This window comes from Chrysochloris asiatica, unplaced genomic scaffold, assembly GCF_000296735.1.
Source record: "Chrysochloris asiatica unplaced genomic scaffold, ChrAsi1.0 scaffold00034, whole genome shotgun sequence".
Classification (NCBI taxonomy): domain Eukaryota; kingdom Metazoa; phylum Chordata; class Mammalia; order Afrosoricida; family Chrysochloridae; genus Chrysochloris; species Chrysochloris asiatica.
The window spans coordinates 19,797,038-19,814,204 of NW_006408552.1; the positions used below are offsets into that span (position 1 = coordinate 19,797,038).

Below are 17,167 nucleotides of genomic sequence, written 5' to 3' on the forward strand. Positions count from 1 at the left end.
CACATTTTGGTGTGCTGTTGGGGAAACTGAGGCCCAGAGAGGCTGAGCCTGAAGTTGATGAGGAATTGTCTAGAAGGCCTGGGCATGCTTTGCTGGGAACCAGAGACCTGTTTGGTGCCTGCTTTTGCCTCGGCCCCTGGCATTCCTATCCTGCCTCGGCCCCTGGCATTCCCATCCTCACACCTGAGGGCCCCCTTCCTCTGGGGTCTGACTCCAGGGCTGAAAAGTCACATGGTGGCTGTCAGCTGTATCTCTGGAGGTCTGGAAGGGATGTTCACCTTGTAAGACTATCCACACTTGGGGAGGGGAGCGGAGTCTGCCCTGACGTGATGGCCGAAGCAGCCGCACCCTCCCTGCAGTGCCCCACCTCCCATTGGTTCCCATGTGTACCCTACCGTGTCCTCTTGTTGTGTCCCTGCAGGTGTACGTGAATGGAGAGTGGGTGACTGGCATTAGCGAGGGAGGCAGCTTCGGGGAGCTTGCACTCATCTATGGCACCCCCAGGGCAGCCACGGTGAAGGCCAAGACAGACCTCAAGCTCTGGGGCATCGACCGCGACAGCTACCGCCGCATCCTCATGGTGAGTGGTGCCGTGAATGTGGGGGCTTCCCCAGAGCTGGGAGAACAGGTGACCGAGCCTGATGCCCACCTAGGACCAAGCATTCCACAGGAAACTGGGACGCACCTCTACTCCAATGCAGAGATATTCTATGAAATGGGTATATAATGTTGGAAATGATGCTGGAAAGCTTCTGTAAAGCCCCCTCTGCCCTCCTTCCCTTTCTCCTTCCAACTGTGTGGAATGTATTGTGATGGCTGGTGCTCCAACCAACCTCTTGGGCCATGAATTGACTTTGAAAATGAAGCCCATTCACTATGATGAGCAAAGAGATGAAAGAGCTTGGATCCCTGGTGATGCTATGGGACCACTCTGTCAGATTTGCTATGCTCAGTGCCACACTTCCGTTATATGGGGATAGGCCCTTATGTTTTTAAGCCATTAGCATTTTGGGTTTTCTCTTCTCCTCAGCTAACTGCTAAGCATGTGAGTGTGTGTGTTCATACATGGATGCGTGCCTATGCGTCATGCTGGCACTGAGGGCCCCTGGAGGGCAATGGCCACCTGGACAGGTGTTCACAGGAGCTCCTGGAGATGAGCTTGTGAACCGAGAAGACCCTCCCAGAACTTCTGTTGTCTGTTCAGCACTTGCTCGCATGCATCCTGCCCGCCAGGCACGGTCCTCAGCTCTGGGGAACACTGGGTGTGTTCAGGGAAGTTGGTTCCAGAAGGACCTTGCCTTTGTGAAGCTGACCTTGTAGAGGGGGAAACAGGCCCCTAACAAACACACACCTGGTCTGGTGATGGAGGAAAACAAGCAGGGGAGAGAAGTGAGGATGGGTGAAGAGGTGAGAAGGGGCTGCTGTCTTATACAAAGGTCAGTGCAAGAGAGTCCCCCTAATGGGGGGACATTTAAGGGTTCTGTAGGAGGACAGCGTTGGCCTGAAAAAACTGCAAAGGTGACCGTGAGGGAACATCCTGGGTGGGAGAAGCCTGCGGGAGTCATTAGGAGCTACAGTAGAGGTTTGAGCAGAAGAGGGACAGAGCTGCTTTGGACCCAGTTGTTTCTCAGGCAGCTCATGGCCATCAGTGAGTGTGGGGAGTGCCCTGCGAGCTGGGTCCCTGGGTCAGGTAGATGGAAGGCTTCAGTCTAGGAGGATTCCACCCTGACTGTCCTGACTTGTTGATCACTGTTGGTCACAGGGCTCCAGTTCTTTGGCCCTTTCACTTCTTGATCATCTGTGCTTGACCCCGTTGTGGTGGGTGGACCAGGGATTCTCCAAGGTGGTCACTGAGCTGGCTGATGATAGTCCAGGAGATCCTGGTCAGCATGGCCTCTGGGATTCTGCCAAGCCGTCTCTCAGTGCACACTCCGAGAATGGTTGTGCTCAGCACGTGCACCTGTTGGACCTTTGCTCCAGGGATCCATCTCTGTTTAGGAGGGAAGTAACTGTGATGAGCTCATTCCTGGGGGACCTATGGTTGCTCCTGGATACCCCCACACACTAGAGTCCATCCCTGCCACAACACCTTCTCTCAGCTTTGTGTACAAGATCATCCAGAGTCAAGGTGGGAGGTGGGCGCTCGCCACCTGCTCCACATTGCAGTGGTCTAGTCAAGGGTCTCTGATAGTGTAGTGGTTACAAACCTTAAGGTCAGCAGTTAGAAACTACCAGCTGTTCCACTGGAGAAAGATGAGACGTTCTGCTCCCGTAAAGATTTATAGCCTCAGAAACCCTGTACAGGGCCGCTATGAGTCGGTTCCGACTCCACAGCACATAGCCACCACCAGCCACCAGTCAAGGGTCAGCCCAGCAGGTGCATCCTGCAAGACTTTCCCATGAAATGTTGTTTCCAAGGATGGAGCTGAGGTCCAGGGAGATGCTGGTGGGAGACAGAAAGTGGTCCTGGGATAGTTTAGGAGAAGGACTGGTGAGGGTATAAGGATACATGAGGCCCAAGAGCTGCCCTGCTTACACACATGCACCAAATGGGAACCAACAGTTTAATAGACAGAGGGGGCAAGTTATCTGCAGGATGGCAGATCTGTCCTGGTGGTGGTTATGTGCCGTGGAGTTGGTTCCGACTCATAGTGACCCTGTACAAGGTTTCTGAGACTGTAAATCTTTACGGGAGCAGAAAGCCTCATCTTTCTCCTGTGAAACAGCTGGTAGGTTTGAACTGCTGACCTTGTGGTTCACAGCCCGATTCGTAACCACTACGCTACCAGAGCTCCTAGATCTGTCCTAGACCTACTGAAATGACCAGTTCTTCCTACCACCAAGTGGGGTTCAATGTGATCTGCTGAACAATTACTTTGTTAGACACTGTGCTAGGTGAGATTCTTGTTCACAAACTTTACAGACAATAATTGACCGTCCACAACAAACATTAACTGGACACCCACCATCATGTTCCTAAGAGATACTGACTGGACACCCACCATGATGCACCCAGCACGCATTGACTGGAAGCCCACCATCAGGTACCTAAGAGACATTGACTGGACGCCCACCGTCAGGTACCTAAGTTATGTTGGCTGGACGCCCACCGTCAGGTACCTAAGTTATGTTGGCTGGATGCCCACCCTCAGGTACTTAACAGATACTTACTAGATGCCCATTATCGTGTACCAGAGATATTGACTGGACGCCCACCATCATGTGCCTAATGGACCTAATAGATGTTGACTGCAAGCCCACCTTCATGCACCTAACAGAGAATGACTGGACACCCACCGTCATGTACCTAGTAGACAATGACATGGTGCCCACCACCATGTACCTAATAGACAATGACTGGGCGCCCACCCTAATGCACCCAACAGACGTTGACTAAGATGTCCACCACCATGTACCTAACAGACATTGACTAGGTTCCCCACCCCCCAGAAAACCCACATTAGTTGAGCACCAACTAGGCACCTAACACACATTGACTGAGCACCCACTGCGATCCTAAGAGACATCAGGGGAACCTGCCAACTGCCTGAGTCTCATGTAGGACTGTGGACATACTGTCCCCTCATAGAGAGTCACTTTGGATGGTGTGCATGTCCATTCCATTCTCTGACTCCGTGCTTGCTGGAGAGCTGCCTGGGTTGAGACATCTGCACCCAGCTTTGGGAGTGGGCAGAGGATGCGTCACTTCCTTCTCTCTCGGTGCACCTGGCCCGGACCCCGCATAAGCTGCTGGCCCTCTGCCGTTGTCGACGCTGAGCCTTTCTTGGCTATGGCACTTCTGTGGCTGGAAATTTCTATTCAGTGACATTCCCAAACCACTGAGGCGGCCGACGCTTCCTCAGCTTTAATTTCGGATCCCTGGGCACTAAGAATAGCTATGGCTAGGGGAAGGCATGGGGCTCTGCAGATCTCCGGAGAGGAAGCGGAGTATCCTGGGGCATGGCGGTGTGCTTCCATCGGCCCTCAATCTGGGCGTGCTTGAATGCACCCTCCACGCAATATGTGTGCACACAGGGGTTTGCTAAGAGCCCCGGTGGGTTCTCCGGGCAGAAGATCTGAGTGTCTGATCCAGAAGGTTCTGTACAGTGGCCTGTCCCTTCCTCTCCTTCTTGTACATGTCCTGAAGGAATAAGAGAGTTCAGTGAGACCAGGCACTGACCATGTCCCCTTGGCTGGACGGGGCTCCACCTCATCTTCAGCGTCCCAGTCCACCACCTGACATTGGGCCTATGTCCTCCAAATTACGTGTTGTTTCTTTTAAACTTCAGGGACCTTTATTCTCCCGGAATCTTCTGGTGCCCCAGTGAGTCAATGAGTATCACTATGAAATCACAGAAACCTTTATTAAACAGAAATATCAAAATATGAAGCTATTGTTTCCCAACATATTCCTCCATCTAGGGCTACATACTGCTTAAGGTGGTGTTTCCATCTCTCTTACTCTCCCCTGAAGAATTCTACGCTCTTCAATTTACACCACCTCAAAATGGTAGTTTGGGCATCCTTAAAAGACTCAAATTGTGTTCTTTTTCAACTGTCTTTGAATTTTGGCAAGAAAAGAAGTCTGAGAGGGCGAGATCAGGATGGTAGGGTGGATGGGAAAGCTTTCCCAGTGAGATTCTCCAAGGACAGCCCTTGCTACCCTTGAAGAATGAGCAGGTGCATTGTCAGGATGGGGACAAAAAGCTCCTTGGTGCAAATTTTCTGGCCCCTTTTTTCTCACTAGTGCAAATTTCCATTTTCTTAAACCTTCTTGCTAATAAGTCCTCATGATCTTTCTGTGTTCTTTGAGAAAACTTTTTAGGAATCCCGTCCCCACCCTCCAAATTGCCATAACCTTAGGAGCTGACCTCTTTGCCTTGAATTGAACTGGCCCAGATCCCCTCAGAAGCCACATTTTCATTGGTGTTGTATACCTTAGAGTCAGTTCCGACTCATAGAGACCCTGTACCAGGTTTCCGAGGCTGTAAATCTCTATAGGAGCAGAAAGCCGCATCTTTCTCCCACAGAGTGACTGGTAGATTCAAACTGCTGATCTTGTGGTTAGAAACCCAGTTTATAATCCTATTGTTTTAATTAGATTCCTTTTTAATGGCATTGAAACAAGACTAAGACAAGTCTATTACTGAGAGAACTCCATGGATTGCAAAGACATGCTTAAACACCTGCTGTTTGGAATAAGCCCATGCATATATAAACTGGAACCCTGGTTGCATTACTTTTTTTTTTGTTTTTTTTGTTTTTTTTTTAACTTTTATAACTCCTTTAATTTTTTTAAGGCTTTTATTGTGAATTATGTGATAGTTTACATGGGAGAACATTAGCTTTACATTCATCCTATTGTATATCATTTCATTGCCATGATTACAATCCCCTCCATGCATCCTCAAACAACCAAAGGGTATATACCCTGCAAGCCTGCCCTTTGGTCATTAATTAACACACAGCCCCTCCCCTTCTCTGGATCTGGAGTCCCCAGCCACTCCATCGCTCCACGTCATCGCCTCTGCCTTCATCTCTGGCGTCACTACTTCTCTGGGTAGGGTCCCGCTCTCTGGTCTTCTCCCTTGATGGTCCCAGGGACCTCCGCTCCTAGACTGCAAAGTCAATCACTCCCCTCCTTTTGCTACAAAACGTCTACCTTTACATTTCCAACCCTCACAGTCAGTCCTGATAACAATTATTCACTATTGTACCACCAGAGACCTATCTCCATCTCCTTTCATCAGCCCCACCCAGACAGATTGGATACTACTCAGTGGAGATTCTACCTTCCTCTGCGCCTTCTGGATCAAGGCTCCCTCTTGAAAGCTTGTAAGCCAGTCACTTCTTGCCTTTGTAGCCCCCCATTTTGGGTAGCCAATGTCCAAGTTGCCCACCCCTGTCTACTGTGTATATGGAGGGGGGTGGGAATGATCCTTGCTGTAAAGCTCTGTTCCCTCTTTTGAGCTACTGAATCCATAGGTGTAGGCCAAGTTCATCAAATTGTATCAGATTCTTCTTTTTTCCCTCTTCTTTCTTCTTCTAGTTGAGCTCTGATCATCTAGCTATTGAAGCAGGTCAAGTGGGTATTATCTGCAAGTGTGGGTGTTCTTGTGCAGATGCCCTCTCTTCTTATCAGCTGGATGCTTCACTCTCCACTCTAGTTCTCTGTGGCTATGTCACTGACTCTGGACCCAGGACTCCTCAGGTCTTGCTACAATGCTGGCCGACCAGGTCTTCACCCGAGTTCACAGGAGTCTATTGAACATGGTTGGACTTAGCTCGCAGCTTCATTGCTGTTTTTCCCTCACTTCCCCTTATCAGTGACCAAACATAGTCACCAGTCAAAGACCGCAGGTTGCATTACTTTTTGACTGACCCATGTATAGTTGGTTTTGTGAAGACAGGGACCCCATCTATTCTTGGCACAAAGAAGATATTTAAATGTTTTGACCATATTTGTATGCAATTAGCTTTATATGATATACCCTTGTATGGATCCTTCCCCCTGAGCTCTGCTTTTGGACCTCACTGGGCCAGCAACAATGACCGCAGACCCACAGTCAAGAGCCGCAGCTGGAGAGGGACTAGATGCACAGAAGAAACTAGGAGAATGACAAGGAAGAGGGAGACTAGCCAGCCCACTACAGTGTCTGGGGAGACGGGCAGGTCTTGGGCAAGCCTGCCCCTGTATATGTCAAACAGCCATCCTTGCATCTGCTTTGCATGGCTCAGAGCTGTCCCAGGGGGTGCTACAGGCATGCCACAAAGTCCCCAAGGTAGGGCTCCCAGCAGCCACTCCGGAGTGCAGAGACAGATATGGAGCAAGCTCCAGATGAGGAAGCTGAGGTTCAGAGAAGCAAAAAGGTCACCTATACCATGAGTGTCAGAGTGGGATTTGAACCAGGACTGGCAGGCAGAAAGCTCATGCTCCACATGACTCTGAAGTTTCCCTCGCTGGTCACAGACTGAGGCAGACTGGGAACCCATGTCTCCTGGTTCCCAGGCTCCATGTGCCTCAGCATGCACCCCTAGATTGAACGTGGATCATCCTCGACTAGTCCTAGGTACCTGTAGGCTTGTGAAACCTGTGTACACCTGGCTTTGGTTTTCTCTGGCCATCTCTGGCTCCCTGGTGGGGTGAGGCTGGCAGCTAGCCTGCTCTCTTAGCCTCGCCCTCCCTCTAGCCTTCTGGCCCAGTTCACAGCCTTCGCCCTTCCTGCTTCAGCAGATTCCACTGCCTGCTTCCCAGCGGCACCCCTAGAAGGCCGACTCACCCCACCCCGTCTCTGTGGTTCCCAGGACTCGGCACCAGTGGGATCGTCACATCAAAGCAGTAGCCTGTGCCGCCAGCAGGGATCAAAGTGGCCACAGGGGCTGGTCGCGGCTGACCAGTGGCAGAGCCGCAGTAACACAGAAATGCTTTTAACTTAGTCACTTTAACCCTCGACTTTCCCCGAGTAAGCTCTGCTAACAGACAGCCCCGGCAAAGTTTCAGGAATGTTCATTGGGGACAAGTTAAGCCCCATTCCCAGGGCTCCTCACTGGGTCCACATCCTCTAACTGGGCTATGATACCCATTTTCGGGATGTGGGGCTATGGGGACTCTGGGTGCCAGTATCTGGGAAGAAAGGATTAGGACAGTGGGGTCTCAGAACTCTCCAGTTCTCTGTGCACGGCCTCAGAGGGGCCCTGTATGTTTTGCAGTCTCTGAGCTGTGGGACGGTATGTGGAGAAAGCATGGGATTTTGTGCCTGAGGGGCCCGGAGTCTGGCCCCAACTCCACTCCACACCCGCTGGGCAAACTAAAACCAGCTGGACTCAGTTCTGACTTACAGTAACTCCACGTGTGTCAGAGTAGAGGTCTGCTTCATAGGATTCTCGGGGACTGAGTTTTCAGAAATTGACTGCCAGTGCTTTCTTTCAGGGCAGCTCTGGATGGATTGAACCCCCAACCTTTTGGTTAGCAACTGAAGTTGTTCACTCACCACCTATGGACTCTAGATCTTGGGCAAATGCTGTACACTCGTGGGGCCTCCCAATTTGATGGGAAGCACAGGACACGTGACATACAGGGCCTAGCTTACAGCAGGTGCATAATGGAATCGACTGCTCTCTTCCCATGGTTAGACACTTGGAGACTGTGATGTCCAGCCCTGTCACTCTTCTGATGGGGGAATTGAGGCCCGAAAGGGTGAGGCTGATCTAAGAGTGCATGTGAATTAGGTCTGGACTGGCTGGGGTTGAAATTGGAGTATGGTGACTCTCCCCCACTCACATGTCTTCTGTTGTACGCAGTAAGGACCACCACCATCACCATCACCATCTTCATTACACAACCACCATCATCATCAACACATGCATCTTCCCCATTACCACTCTCATCATCACCACCACCTCCATCATCACCACCTCTACCAAGACTATCATTACTACCACCACCACCACCATCAAAATAACCATTACCACCACCTCTATCATCACCACCATCACCACTACCAAGATTATCACCACTACCACCACCTCCATCATCATAATAATAACCGTTACTACCACCACCATCACCACGACTATTACCATCACCATTACTACCACCATCACCAACATCATAATAACCATTACCACTACTACCATCATCACCATCACCACCATTGCCACCACCACCATCATCAAAATACCCATTACCACCACCTCCATCATGACTTCCATCACCACTACCACCACCATCACCACCACTATTACCATCACCACTACTACCACCATCATCATAATAACCATTACCATCACCTCCATCATCACCATCACTATCAACACCATCATCATGATAATAACCAACTCTATCATCACCACTACCCCCACCACTACAACCACAACCACCATCATAGTAACCATTACCGCCACCACTATCATCACCACCATTGTCATTGTAACCATCACCAGCTTCTCTACCACCATTGCCGTTTTCATCATCACCACTGTTAAGATCACCATCATCACACCATCACTACCTCCATCATCTCCATCCACCGCCTCCATCACCACCATCACCATTATCACCATCATCACCACCTCCATCATCACTACCACCATCTCCATCCACCGTCTCCATCACCACCATCACCAGCATAACTTACTCTGTTGGGACTCAGTCCTCACAATGGCCCAGTGAGGCAGGTGTTTTTATTATCTCTGTTCACTGAGTTAGAGGCAGACTGGCCTCAAGTCCACAAACATCTGGCAACATGTGGGAGGCTCATTTCCATCTTTAGGCATGCAACTTCTTCTGTGTGTGGGGCCCCAGGACACTTAGGGTGCAGAATCATCCTCATGGCCTCCATTCCCATTGGGCAGCACCCCAGCTGGATTCATCATCCCCTCTGGGGATGAGGACTTGACTTTGTTCCAGGAGCCTGTGTCCTGGACTTGTATGGTGACATGCTGCCTGGCTTTGGGGAGGTGAGAGGAGAGGAACTTGGTACCGGAAACAGCCTGTGCCCAGGCGGGTGTGATGCGTGGGAAAGTCAGCTCTGCCACTCAGAATTCCAGAACAAACAACTGTGGAAAACTCTTGCTTTAGCCCCGTGGCAGCGTCCGGGACTTCAGAGTCATTCCTCCCCCCTCTCCATCTCTGCTCACATTTTTGTCATACTTTTCTGGGGACAGGCATGTGGTGCCACTAGCTTTCTGCTTTGCATTTCCTCCTTTCCCAATGGATCTCACTCTCTTCTTTCCCTTACCCCTTTCCCCTCCCCTGAGCAGGGGTCTCCAAACCTCCATTCCAGCACAGAGAGGACAGGGAGGGTGGTGAATCTGCTTCCCTCCTACTTGGGGGCAGCCGCCAACACCCTACACTGCAGGAGGGGCTCCTTTTGTAGCTCCTCTTTGATCCCATGATAATAAAGTCACAACCTTATTATTGCCCACCCCAATCCAGGTGACTCACCACGCACAACAGAACAAAACTCTGCTGTGTCCTTTGCACCCATCATGTGATGGTTGGGCACCAGAGCTTTGTGAACCATAGGGTGGTTTTCATTAGCTGATTTTCAGAAGTAGATGTCCAGAACTTTCTTCCTAGTCCATCTTGGTCTGGAAGTGCTGCTGAAACCCGGTCAGCATCATAGCAGCACATAAACCTCCACTGACAGTTGGGTGATGGCTGCTCATGATGCGCAGTGGCTGAAATCGAACTGCCACCTGGAAGGTGAGCATTCTACCTCTGAGCCTCCAGTGTTCTCAAACATGGTGCAAGGGACCCTTTTCAGAGAAGACTCAAGCAGACTCTGAGTAGCCGAGTTTCAAAACGCGAAGCCAAGAGGTGGAACCCAGAACTAGCTAGGCAGACCATCCCAGTTCAGGTCCCACTTCACCATTCCAATGGGAGAACTCTGAACAAGCTCCCTGGAATCTCTGCCTTCCTTATTTTCTTTAATGTCTATTTCTCGGGAGTTGTCACAGGGATTTCGATGATACCCGCATGTGCCAAGTGCAGGGCCAGCCACCCAGATCCCCTGGTGTCACCATGGCTTCTCCTCTCGAGGGCAATGCTGCTGATTTGAGTGGAGGGGAGACACTGAACAGTTCTCCTAGAGGGAAATGTCCAGACTGACAGCAACCACATCAGGCTGCTGAGAGCCAGAATCAACCTATATGTAAGGAATAGTGTAATGTACACTGCTAACCAAAGGGTTGGAGCTTCGAGGCTACCCAGAGGCCCCTCAGAAGACAGCAATCTGCTTCTGAAAGGTCACAGTCTTGAAAATCCTGTATTGTCCAGACGTGCTCTGACACACCTGGGGTTGCCTTGAGTCGGAGCCTTATTCCTCTTTCCTTTCCCCATATCTCCTGCTTCTGACAGTTCTGGGGTGGGGGTGGGTCACAGGGATCCAGGAGAGGCTGGTGAGGAGCCATGGGACTCTCTTTCACAATGACAGTAAGCAGTGGGACAGTCGTTCTGCTAACCTGCCTACATGCCTTTAAGCAGCTTGCCATTCCCTTGGCTGGTGTTAGGTTCTGTTGGAAGTCTAAGTTGGCTCTTGCTGAGTAACCCTGTTAGTAGCTGACAGTGATGTTTACTACACAGCTTCTGAGGGTCAGGCATGGCTCACTCAGCTGGAGGCCTCGCCTGAGGCAGCATTCTTGGACTGTCTCTGGACGCTGAGGGTCCATTTTTGGTGCTAGCTGGTGGCTGGAGGCTTCCTCTGAGATGGAGGACAGAAGATACAGTGTCTTTTATAGTCTGACTTTGAAAGTCATAGACTGTCACTTCCAGGCAGGAATACCAGGCATGGGTGGTTAAAGCAGAAATATTCAAAACAACTTAAATGAATTGCTTACACCAGATAGTTCTCGATCACCTTCAGGAACTCTGGAAGTAGTCTGATCAGGGTGGGCATGTTGTTCTAGGGATCAGGAGACCAGAATCCTTCCTACCTGTTGCTTCGCCATGTCACCCTTCCATTCACAAGGACCCAAAATGGTTGTTGGAGCACCAACTAGCAATGGAAGGGAGGAGTGAGGCTGAAATCCAGGCTGCTTTCTACTAGACTGATACTGGCTTCTTCACCTCGTTCTAGCTGACCTGTGGCCCCGTCTGCTTGCTGAGATGTGTACCTTGCTTTAATGCACTTAAAGGCTGACAGGGCTCTGTTTATTAGTATCACATTGTTCATTGCTTTTGGGGTTTGGGGAAGTAAAAGTGATTTATAACATTTTATTTATTTATTTTTTTTACCTAGGAAGGATGTAGGAGGAAACAGCGTCAGGCACTGTTGGATCTAGGCACTTAGCCAATGTCTGTTTTATACTCTCTAATCTATTACACATTTGATTTTTGTTTTGGTGGGGTGGCTTTGGGAGGTTGGGGAGGGGAACCTGGCTGCAGACAGCTTCCAGTTTTCCTCTGACTTCCCTTCAGCATATGAACTATAAGGGAAGGGCTCTGGTTGATTGTCCATTTTATAAGCCAATCATGAATCCCAGTTGATTAGGAGGGGGCAGTCACAGAGGAGGGAGGTGTGTGGAGGGGATAAAATACAGTAGCAGCTCACTGGAATCTCCATCATCTGAGACTCTGGGGACTTGGAATTTTTTAAAAAAAATCTCCATCTGAGAGCTGAAAGTGAGTGATGTGGGCAATTCCGGAAATGTGGATGCGACTCAGACGTGGAAACCCACTTGCTTCTCAGTGTTTTTCTTTCTCCTGAACAGGGAAGCACCCTCAGGAAGCGCAAGATGTACGAAGAGTTCCTCAGCAAGGTCTCCATCCTAGGTCAGTGTCTCCTCCACCCTGGGTGGGCTCTGTCTGTCCTCTATGGGCCCCTCTGTGGTCTTGTGTGCTCCCCACCAACCAGCCTGTCTGTTCCCACCTCTTCCTGGCTAGTGAGGGACATGCTCTAGTATTCTGCATCATGTGCTTACACACACATTCACACACACACACACACACAAACCACATTGTGCAAACACATACCTGCACATACACACTCATGTCACACATACATGCTACACACACTCACACATTGAACATGAGTGCACACATACACACCCTGGACATGCACATATACACATCACACAGATATATACACACATAGCCCCATGCACACATGCACACATTCATCATGCACAGTACACATATGTACACACCACACTTGGACGCCTCAGCACATATGCTCCCACCCACACTTTCCTTACACACCACACACATGCACATACAAGGGTGCTTCAAAAAGTTCATGGGGAAAATCCATGATCTTTTCATTCCATTCCTTCCAGAAACTCTTTGAAGCCTCCTCATGCATACTAAACATACCACACATACACACGTGAGCACACCGCATAAAACACTCCTCCCACATCTCCCCACACCACACCACATGCACCTCATATGCACAAACATACATATGCACACCACATGTGCACGAACATATATATACACACCACACTCACACACCCGATGTGCACAAACATACATACCATACCCACACACCAGGTGTGGCAACCATACTGCATCTACACACCACATGTGCACAAACACACACACACACCACACATGCACAAATATTCATACACACACCACATGTACATAAACATACATGTACACATTGCATGTGCACAAATATACATATACACACCACAGTCAGTCACACACCTGATTTGCACATATACATACCACACCCACACACCAGGTGTGCACAAACATACACATACACACCGCATGTGCACATACATACATATACACGGCACCCACCCACACAACTTCCACATACTTATGCTCACAAACACACGCACAATAACACATACTCATTCACACTTTCTCAAACATATACATACACTCACACGCACATGCTTCTTTGTCTGCATTCTCCTCCCTAGCCCCTGCCTGTCCCTGCCCCAGCGTTTGCTTCCCTCTTCCAGTCTGTGTCCCCTGGTCCCCTGCCTCACCCTCATTTCCTCCAGCCTTTCCTCTGCATCTGAGTTGCTCTCCAATACTGTACAGAGCTCCTTTGAGCTGCCCCTGAACCTGTTTAGTTTCATCCTAAATCTGTCTTCTCCCAGATCTGCTAAGCACACTGGCTTTCTTTTCGGGTTTGTGAACTTCCAGGCGTGCCAACCAAGTTCTCTCCCACAAAATATTCCAGGTGGTTTGGAGTTACTTTAATGAAAGTGACAAATAGATACCATTTTAGGCAGCCTCGTCCAACGGAACTTTCTGCGAAGATGAAAATGCTTCATGTCTGCCCCCTTGAGCACTTGGAATGTGGCTCATTGGGCCAAGGAATGGAATTTTCACTTTAGTTCATTTAAACATAAAGGGGAGCCCTGGTATGGCACTGCAGGTTAGTGTGCTAGACTGCAAAGTCAGTTTGAACCGCAAGTTTGGTGGTTCAAGTTTACCAGCTGCTCTTAGGAAACCCTACATAAGGTTGCTATGAGTCGGAACCGACTTGACAGCACTTAACACCACCACCACCAAACATAAAGAGCTGTACATGGCTAGTGACTGCCACAGTGGACAGCACAATCCTAGATCCTGGAGGGGAGAGTTCGCTGAGAAAGCGTGTAACAGCTGAGTATCTATCAGACAGAAATCATCACGGCGTAGGGCTTCTTTCTGTTAGTGATGCCCACAACTTGGCTAGGCTTCTGGATAAAGATGAGGGGCTAAGCATGCTCTCCTTCGCTTAGAACCTAAAGGAACTCTGGTAGTGCTGTGGGTTAGGAGTTGGACTGCTAACTGCAGGTTGGCAATTCAAACCCACCAGCCACTCCACGGGAGAAAGATGAGGCTGTCTGTTCCCATAAAGATATTCCCATAAAGCCTCAGAATCCCTATATAGGGTCTCTATGAGTTGGAATCAACTCAGTGACATTGAGTTTTGGTGTTTGGTTTTAATGGTGTGAAAAGGAAAAGAAAAGCAAACACTAGCCAAATATCTGTTGAGGTGTCAGGGGTGTCAGCAACTGGGATAAAAAGCACAGGATTGGGACAGTTTTCCAGTTCTAGGATTCTCCCCACAGAAACAGGGCAGCCCCTCCACCCCCACCCCACACACACACTCACACTCAGTATTAGAAGAGACTGTGGTTTCTACTTGAACTCTGCCACCCCTGCACCCTCAGGCTATAGAAAAATGGCAGGAATGCATTGCTGGTCCTTCAAACTAGAGATTAGATTAATGAAGACAAAGTCATCACCTCTAGGGACTCCAGGAGGAAATTTCCCCACAAATTGGCTTCTGTCAAGTTTGTACGAGCTGGAGAGAAATAGTATGACGGCTCTGCTCAAGTGCAGGAACCACAGAGAACGCTCAGAGCCAGTGACAGCCAGGAAAGAACTCAGCCAGAAAGAAATAGAAATCAAGGTCTACTTCAAAACTTTGGAGATAGAATCTAATAGAAATGCAGATGCAAGAAAACAAAGGCCAGAGATAAAACAACAGAAAGGCATTTAAAGGGAGATGGAAGAACTAATTAAACAAAATATGACCACTGCAAAACTCGAAAATAAATGAGCAATCGTAGGAGCTGGTGCTATAAGCCTGCTTCTGAATTTACAGTTGACAAATGTCTCCCACAAGGACAAAGGAGATGTGAACAAGGATGTTTGTTTTAGCAATTTTTACAAACAATCAGAAGTGATCTAGAGGTCTGTCAAAGGAGGAAGGATTATTAATACCGTGTATATTTGTGTGATAGAACTTTATATAGCAGTTCAAATGAATGAACTAGAGCTCTTATGTATCAACAGAGACAGAACTCAAAACCCTACAACACCTTTATTTGCTTACTCATAGCTATCCAGAAATCTGGAGGACAGCTCCTGACTAACTGACTGGAACAGAGCCATATTAATACCCATTCCAAAGAAGGGTGGTCAGACAGAATGCAGAAACCATCAAGCAATATTATTCATAGCATGTTAAAGATAATTCAAAATTGGTTGCATTGACAAGGAGCTGCTAGAACTTCATGCTGGATACTAAGAGGGTCTTGTTATGTACCATGGAGTCGGTTCCAATTCATAGTGACCCTGTGCAGGGTTTTCAAGCCCATAAATCCTTATAGAAGCAGAAAGCCTCATCTTTCTCCCGTGGAACATCTGGAAGTTTCGAACTGCTAACCGTGGGATTAGCAGCCCGATTCATAACCAAAGGGGGCATTGTTGTTGTTGTTGTTAAGTGCCGTCGAGTCGGTTCCGACCCATAGCGACCCTGTACAGGGTTTCCGAGGGTGTAAATCTTTACGGGAGTAGAAAGCCTCATCTTTCTCCCGCGGAACAGCTGACAGTTTCGAACCGCTGACCTTAAAGTTCGCAGTCCGATTCGTAACCACTACGCTACCAGAGCTCCTTAAAGAGGGCATAGAATGAGAGAAATCATTGTTGATGCCAGGTGGATCTTGGCTGAAAGCAGAGAATGCCAGAAAGATGTTTACTTGTACTTATTGCAGAGGTCTTCAACTGTGTGGATCATGAGAAACATTGCCAAGAATGGGAATTGTTGTTCATGTAGAGAAAGGGATACCGCATGGTTTAAAATTAGGAAAGGTGTGCATCAGGGTTTTATCCTTTCACCAATTCATTCAATCTGTATGCTGAGCAAATAATCTAAGAAGCTGGATTATATGGAGAAGAATGCGGCATCAAGATTAGAGGAAGACTCGTTAACAACCTGCGATATGCAGTTGATATAACCTTGCTTGGTTGAAAGTAAAGAGGACTTACTGATGAAGATCAAAAAACTATAGCTGTCATTACAGATTACATTTCAACATAAAGAAAACAAAAATCCAAGCAACTGGACTAATAAACAACATCATGATAAATGAAGAAGACGTTCAAGTTATCAAGGACTTCATTCTACTTAGATCAACAATCAACATCCATAGAAGCAGCACTCAAGGAATCAAATGATGCCTTGCATTGGACAAATCTATTACAAAACACTGTTTTACATTACACAAAAACAAAGACGTCACTTTGAGGACTAAGGTGCACCTGACCTAAGCCGTAGTCTTTTCATTTGCCTCATCTACATACAAAAGCTGGACAAAGAATAAAGAAGCCAGAAGAATAAAGACTGCATTAAATCTGTGATGCTAGAGAAGAAAGACTATTGACTATACTGTAGACTTCTAGAAGAACAAACAAATCAGTCTTAGAAGAAATACAATGGGAACATTCCTTAGAGGTGAGGATGGAGAGAGTTTGACTTATTTCCTTTGGGCATGTTATCAGGAAAGACCAATTGGTAGAGAAGAATATTGTCTTAATTCTCCACTGCTGCTATAACAGATATACCACAAACGGGTGGCTTTAACAAACAGAAATTTATTCCCTCATAATTTAGGAGGCTTAAAGTCCAAATGCAGGAGCTCTGGTAGTGTAGTGGTTACAAATCGGGCTGCGAACCTCAAAGTCAGCAGTTCGAACCTACCAGCTGCTCCGCGGGAGAAAGATGAGGCTTTCTGCTCCTGTAAAGATTTACAGCCTTGGAAACCCTGTACAGGGTCACTATGAGTTGGAACCGACTCGACGGCACTTAACAACCACAACAACAAAGTCCAAATGCAGGGTGCTGGCTCTAGGGGGAAGCTTTCTCTTTCTTTTGACTCTGGGGGAATGGTCTCCTTTCAGTATCTGAAGGTCCAGCATTCCTTGGAG

General features: G+C 48.4%; 1 protein-coding gene across 1 annotated transcript in view; it reads left to right on the plus strand.

The window, feature by feature from the left end:
- PRKAR1B (protein kinase, cAMP-dependent, regulatory, type I, beta) overlaps nt 1-17,167 on the plus strand; it is a 167,785-nt gene that overhangs the window by 117,470 nt on the left and 33,148 nt on the right. The window contains exons 6-7 of the mRNA XM_006859802.1: nt 422-580; nt 12,214-12,274. Coding sequence (XP_006859864.1) covers nt 422-580; nt 12,214-12,274 — 220 coding nt within the window. The remainder of the gene's footprint in view (nt 1-421; nt 581-12,213; nt 12,275-17,167) is intronic.